We start from the raw sequence: 7,500 nt of genomic DNA on the forward strand, positions 1-7,500 counted from the left end.
ACCAATAGGCGTTATGCACGTTGTACAGATGCACAAAATCCCGTAGAATCTCGTAGAATGTGTAGAATCTCGTAGTCCCGGTTGGGTGTTGAATGTGCAGGACCCTATTGTGTTTTCTTCTATTTCCACTATGAAATGGGCCCTGAAGGTATTTCATACGAAAACCTTTTCCGGCAGAGATCTAGCCAGTCGTTAGTTCAATCCTCAAGTGAAGAAGCTGGAAAAGCGATACTTGCCATGAATTATGAGGCTAAATGGGTCAAATGCGCATGTGTCGTATCCATGCTATTGACACGTGGCCTTTTACATCTCCACGTGACAAGATTGCCTCATTTCTGTGTCAAATTATTTATCTATCTCCCATAAACGGATTCATAACTGCCTTTATTTTATGTCTTCACGCAAAGCCTCTCTCAAAACTTTCTTCATGAAACAAAACAAACCCCAGAGCACCGCTCGCCCACTACTCCACTGTCTTTGGCAAGAATAAAACAAGCACAGTAGGTTGCCATTACTTTCTGTGCTACCGATATGCACCAAGAGAGCGGAGCACCAAAAAGTGCAACCGCTCTCCACCAGCGCACATCTGGTCCTGGCAGTCGCACTGTGCATCTACTGCTTACACAGCTGCATAATGCCGTTTATTATTATTTTTTTAATTTTACTTTTATTATTTTTTTCGGCAACGCAGATGATGATGATGATGATGATGACGCAAAGCCTGGTGCCTTCCTTATTTGGAATACCCTGTTATTTCCTTAGCTGGCTCCCGCTCTTTTTGATACAGTTTATACACATTATTGCTAATTTTTGGTACATTGCGGCATGCGGGTGTACCATGGTTCATTATTTTTCCTATAGTTCGTACGGAGGGATCAGCCTCCTGCCCGTAGTTAGATATTATGGCAATCGCCTTTCTGGCTCTCTCTCTCTCTTGCCTTCCGCCTTCAGGTGGAAGCTTCAGCCGCAGGTTCATATCTCTTGCCTTGTGCTCTCCGCTCATATTGTCTCTTGAACTAAGTAACCTTCTTGGAAGATGTGAGTAAACCTGAACGCTGGTGTGAGCATACATGTCTAAACATGTGTGAATCGCGAGTAGATGTGGTGCCGAAACGTCTAGTAATGTAATTATAGTTACGGCCACCACTGCACGGCCTTGTAATGTGTGAGTTTAGTAAGTTAGTTCGTGTCTGACCGCAGCCCTGGGGTCTGACCCCGGGGCGACCGGATACGACAATTGGCGCAGTGAACAGGATATGATACTATGGTATACTATTGTGTGCTGTGTTTGTGTGTTGTTGTTTTCAGTACGGTAGGGTCCCGTCACACCCTGGCGGTGCAACTTACGTCAGATCACCCCGCACGACAACGGGTGGCACGGAATGCCGCCGCCCCGCATCACGACGGTGATAGCCGACGGGCCCTCAAGAAGTTCCCACACTTCAAGAAACGACGAAACGCAGTCAAGTCGCCACGGTCTCAGGTGGTTCGGGACACCGCCGCCCGAACCAAGCTCCGGAAACATGCCTCACCGTCCCGCCAGCGACGTAACTGGGAGCGGGTACTCAAACTCAGGCAGAAAAGGAAGCAGCAGAGGCAACAACAGCAAACCGGCGAACAAATGGTGGTCACCGCTCGGTCCGTCGACACCTCTGTCGTCGACTCGGGTCTAGACGAATTACAAGACTGGTCGACGACAGAAATGACATTAGAGGAGTACTTCCGTCGGACCGAGGGAAACTGGTTGAGGTTCGAAGACCAGCAATGACCGTCTCGGACTTCAGCCAGGTCGGTGAGTAATCATGCCGGCGCGGCTGGTTGTTTGTTTTGATCATTGGTGACTTGTTTTCGTTTTTTGCTTCTTGATTATTTTGGTTGGAAATGGCATTCGAATCTCGACTTGAGTTATTGACCTTCGTCCTTTTGTGACCGTGGCTGTTGCATGTGTGATCCGGTGATCCTAACACTATGATGAGCTAGTAGGACGGAAAGTACGACACGTGGAATGGTTGCGGCATTCCCGTTATGGGAGTACGCACTGCCGCATGCGCTGCAATGATCCTGAGGTTACCGCCGGGTGCAATCGATTGCATCGTACCCGGTATTGGATATGGGATTGTTGTGATGTCTGTTCGTACGGTAATGTATCGGGCTTAGTAAAACGGCGGGGCGAGCTGGCGATCGTGCTCAGTTGCCAGTTTCGTTTCCATCGAGTGGTAGTGTTTTCTGTTCCTTGGTGTTGGCTCTCCGTCCGGTTTTTCTTCTTTTTCTATTTTTCTTTGTTCCCTTCGCTTTCTAGAATGGCACAGAGAGGAACCCGTGGTCAATTAGCTGCCGCGGCGGCTGCCCCGCAACCTGCTGTTGCCGGTGGTCCCGTCGCAACCTGCTGTTGCCGGAGGTCCCGTCGCCGGAAGAGCTACGGCTCCTGCTGTGGCTGCTGCTGCTCCTCCTGCTGCTGCTGCTCCTCCTGAGCTTCCTGCTGCAGCTCTTGAACCTGTCCCTGCTGCTCTCGCTCCTCCAGGTGCTGCTGCTCCTCCTGAGCTTCCTGCTGCGGCTCTTGCACCTGTCCCTGCTGCTCTCGCTCCTCCAGGTCCTCTCCCAGATGTCGCGGCTCAACCTGCTCCGATTCCGAGGCTCCCAGGGTGCCCTGCTGCCTACTTCGGCGGGTATGGAGGGGATGCCCAACCCAATCGGCCGCTCATCATGCCAGGGCCTTTTCACAGTGAGGCAGATTGGGAGGAATATAACTTGTATTTTGAGGAATCTGCCAACTTAAATGGGTGGACTGAGGCAGCACGACCACAGTTTCTAGGGGTCAGACTAAGGGGGGGGGGGGGGCTCAACGTTTTTACACCACCCTTCCCTTAGGACATAGGAGGGACTGGCTGCGGCTACTTGCAGAGGTGGGTTGCCGATTTTCCCCCATAGGAAATGGACATCAGCTTAAAGCCCAATTTAAAGCTAGACGCCGCCAGACCACCGGGGAAGCACTAGCCCGTTATTGTGATGAATTAAGACGGTTAGTGATGCGAGCTTACACAACTATGACTCCAGACAATCAAGGGGAGTTGTTGAGGGACCAGTTTATCCATGGACTTCCTCCCTCCAATTTGAGACTACGGGTAATGGAGAACCCAACGTTCAATGTGGATGAGGCCCTTGAATTTAGCACACAATCAACACCCAACCGGGTATGTGCATACCTATGGCCTTGCACACAGGCGCGTGCCCCGTATGGGTTCCTGGGTGACCGGAACCCAACCTTTTTTTTCGCTCAAATGCAGGATTTTGCTTCATTTTTTGAAAAATTTCCCGGGGACGCCCCCGGAACCCCCCCCCCCTTGAAGGGCACCGGCGCACGCGCCTGGTACAGAACTTCGTACATCTGTACAACGTACATAAGGACTATGCAGTGCCCCCCCCCCTGAATGAGTAATACTTACTGAGACTTGTCCATGATGGGTGAACTGTGAGCCGTAGACAAACTCATAGGACAGATTCAAAACACTGCCTTGAACCAGGGACGACTTGATGCCGGTGAAGAGCTCATCGCTCAGCTCTGGGACAATCAACACAACACAATACTCTTATTTTGCCAATCGCCATCGCGGCATGGTTGATTTCTACACGCTCGCAAATTGGCATTGCTTGTCTGTGCCACGCAATGGGTGAGCAGATCAAGGCACTAATTGCGATTGCGAGTTTCACGGACCGCGCATCCCATAGAGCTTCCAAATCCGGGCCACATCGTTTTGGGAATAATAATCCCGTGTTGTTTCACGGGATGGTAAGTATCTCTGCTGTCAACAATGATCAGCATAGGCAAACACTGGTCAGCAGGGGCTTAGCCGGTCCCCCTTTTAGGGGGTGCACAGCCGCATATGTGCAGGGTGACTGGTGCATGTCATTCATGATCAGTATGTGTATATGCATGCTGAACTTAGGTCAACATATTTCGGGGTGCACATGCCCCCCCCCCCCTCCCTCCCCGTGCCCCATGCGGGCTACCCGCCTGATCAGCATATCGGTACACATTGGTCAGTTCACTGTCAGAACATGTCACCAGTAATTGAAATGTATGTAGATTCATGTCAGTGCACATCCACCCAACCTGCTGAGACAGAGAGAAACACTGCACATCCACCCAGCCTGCTGAGACAGGGAGAAACACTGCAACAATATGCACTTCCATACAATATGCCACCGCCACCGCTACGCAGCATCTGATGGTTCTGTGGTATTCATAAAAATAAATAAAATAAAAAACTTGCATGTTGTGAATATCATACCTGTGCAACCAGCATTAGTAGCATAGAACTGTCCGGGACTGGTACACGAATCACACTTATCTCCAGTGTAACCTGGTCTGCACTGACATATTCCTGCTCCATTAGCACACACACTGCTGACTGAGCCGGCCACTGAACAATAGCATGCTGCAGAGTACACAAAGTGGAAACCAAATTTATACAGTGGTGTTAACATCAGTTTGTCATGTGACTAGATTTGTGCAGAAAGCGATCATGTAATGCGGACAGTACGCCAAGTAGAAACCAAATTATAGAGAGGGTTCTGTTGCCTGATGATCGCACAAGTTTAATAGGGATATTTATACAAAGACGTGCATACTCGCTATTCGTATTTCCCGCTCGTTCCCCTTTGTCAATGAGAGCCACCCACGTATAGAAGAGCGCATGCTCCAGTGGTTCTGTAGTGCTGTCTTGAGTTGTCGTTGTCCTGTTCTCCTTTTCATTCTTGCCTACCCTCTTGTCGAAATACTTTCCATATTCAATACTATAACACCCCTGAGTTCTGGTGTGAGGGGACTTCATTTAGGCGGGAGCTAACACTGGTGGCAGCGGTCGGATTCAAACCCACGCCTCCAGAGAGACCGGGGGAAACTCTGAGTTGCAGTACAAATTCTGTTCCACCTGGCTTGTATGCAGTGGCGTTCATATCTTGGTCATGTGACTAAATTTGTGTAGAAAGTGATCATGTCATGTGGACAGTGGAACTAACATGGCCACCGACATCATGTGACCCATAGATGCAGGAATTGAGTGGTGTTCATATCTTGGTCATGTGACTAAATTTTATTGCAGAAAGTGATAATGTCATGTGGACAGTGAGACCAACATGGCCGCCGACATCATCATGTGACCCATAGACGCCGGGGGCTGAGTGGTGTTGCAAACAACGTTGCCGACATCATGCGGCACATTGATGCAGGAGTTGAGTGGAGTCGGATCCAACATGGCTGTCCCACTGTGTGGACACGTGATAGGTGTGCAATAGCTCCACTGGCTCCCAAGACAATGTATACTGATAGTCTACAGCTACTTGATAAGCAACTAAAACTCAACCAACCTCAACAGCTACTCCATAAACATCTTGAAGCTTGACTTGCCTATGTCTGCAAGTAGACCAGGTCACCTTTCCAAGCTCTATTCGCCAGTCCAGTCACGATATTTACATTCGATTCACACACAGTGTCACACTCGCCAGAAGTATACAACCATCAGGCGGAGATTCCCTTGATTTAGGCTATGGCCTGTGGAGAATCCATCAATACCAATGTAAAATCATTCAAATTCTCACCTTGACACGTTTCGTTAGAGTCAAAGGCTACGCATGTCGTGTTTTCAATGCTGGGGTCCGGGATGAAGAAGCCGTCCGGGCATTCTGAGCATTTTGTTCCGTTGAAGCCGGGCATGCAGCTGCACTGTCCAGTACCCTGGTCACACACGTTGTCATGGGAACCATGTGGATTGCATGAACACGGAACGCACTGCTCCTCCGTTCGGTAGTAAGCCGCGGCGCAGTCTTGACACGTGAGTCCGGAATAGTTGTCCAGGCAGGTGCAACTATCGCTATCATTGCAGCTCTTTGTTGCATTGGCGTCACAGGAGCACTGGATACAGCTGACTCCATCGGCAGCGCGTCTCTGCAGACTTGGACATGGCGGGACTGGACAGTTGCAAAAAAATCAAGAAAAAATGAGCTGATATTTTAGCAACTCGTGGTGTTAGTGGACATTGTAGCATAACGTGTACTGTAAAAGGAGGAACTTTCGCTAGAGATTAAATTTCGCTATTTTCGCGACCATCACACATTCGCGAATATAAATCGCCGTGAACCTCTCCGTACACTGATTGTATACGTAGGTAGACCGTACAAGATCCGATTGAAAATATAGAATCGCAAACGTTTCTCATCGTGAACCAGCCCGATTTACGAAAACGCTAAATTTGCACGCCGCGAAAGTTTGTTGCTTTACAGTAGTAGTTCCTTGGTCGCTTTTCTAAGTTTTCTTTACTATGAAATGAAGAAAATCTTTTGTGACTCGCGGACATCCAAAGAGATAACATGCGCTTTCCCGTTTCAACTCCCACACACTATTCAGTACAAAAAACCGGGCACAAGGGACAGTAGATTTTAGCTACAGGTTGTGATGCAAAATGGCCATGGGGAATTCGCTCCGTGTTCCCACCAATCCGTACAGCAGAATGCCGATTGTCCAAACGTCAACTATCCAAAAAATCAATTATCCGAAATGCCAATTTCTATTGAATAGAAGGCACGAAAATTAGATTTTGCTCATTCCCCCCCCCCCACACACACACACACCCGAAGCACCATACAAGCGGCGCACAATATGTTTTGCAACCGGTCAGAGTGACTATATACTACTGTTTGTTTACGGAGCCAGAATGTGTCTAGTTCCTGTGGAGTTGCCGGAGTGGATGAGAAATGATGGGAAGCATGAGCCTGGGAGTGTGCATGTCTCAGATAGATGTGCGACTGCTCCTCTATCCGAGCTTTCTCCTCATCCGAACCCCCTGGACATTGCCCCCCCCCCCCTCCCCCCCCTCCCCAATCCCTCCTATCACCACCCTACTGTAAGTCAAACTGTCACAATGTCGTCAGGCCTTGCAGTGTGAGGTGGTGAGTGCTCACTAGAGAGATGTGTGATACACTAACAAAATTAAAATGAGGATACCCGGTCATGCAAAGGTTGTCACCGTTTAAACCCTAAGCCAAATTAATGCCAACATTCCCTAGGGTGAACAAGCTCCATTGCAGCCACTTCATAACATGGAAAACCCTTCACTAAAAATAAACTGGACATACCTGCAATATCCATGTTGAACATTGCACTATCAGATCCTTGGTCATTTCTCACCATGAAGGTGTAAGCTCCCTCGTCTGAGAGCGTCAGGTTGATCAATGTCAACGACAAACTGCCATTGGACAATTGCACCCTGTCTGTGTTTGCATCGATTCGAGATCCGTCGTGAAACCATTCAACGGTTGGCGCCGGATAGGGCGTGTGTTGCATGGTGAAGTGAAATGTGGCGTTCCCACCATACTGCCTCGTGGTGTTTAAGGCCGAGAACGCATCCACAGCTGGGGGAACTAGGGAGGAGAAACACCAGTTCAACAGAATAGACACTCAGATTTGAGGAGTTGGTGGACAACCCATTCGTTCGCCACTCTCAG

The 7,500-nt window shown here is 49.1% G+C and overlaps 1 protein-coding gene across 1 annotated transcript in view; it reads right to left on the reverse strand.

The window, feature by feature from the left end:
- The window catches only part of LOC135827156 (laminin subunit alpha-1-like), a gene marked incomplete at its 3' end in the record, with an annotated part of 9,295 nt that extends 1,899 nt beyond the window's left edge, over positions 1-7,396 (reverse strand). The window contains exons 1-4 of the mRNA XM_065339683.1: positions 7,132-7,396; positions 5,599-5,967; positions 4,290-4,436; positions 3,444-3,559 (exon numbers count right to left, since the gene is read on the reverse strand). Of these exons, the coding sequence (XP_065195755.1) occupies positions 3,444-3,559; positions 4,290-4,436; positions 5,599-5,967; positions 7,132-7,339 (840 nt within the window). The remainder of the gene's footprint in view (positions 1-3,443; positions 3,560-4,289; positions 4,437-5,598; positions 5,968-7,131) is intronic.
- Between the last annotated feature and the right edge of the window lie 104 nt (positions 7,397-7,500).

This window comes from Sycon ciliatum, chromosome 11 (genome assembly GCF_964019385.1).
Source record: "Sycon ciliatum chromosome 11, ocSycCili1.1, whole genome shotgun sequence".
NCBI lineage: Eukaryota > Metazoa > Porifera > Calcarea > Leucosolenida > Sycettidae > Sycon > Sycon ciliatum.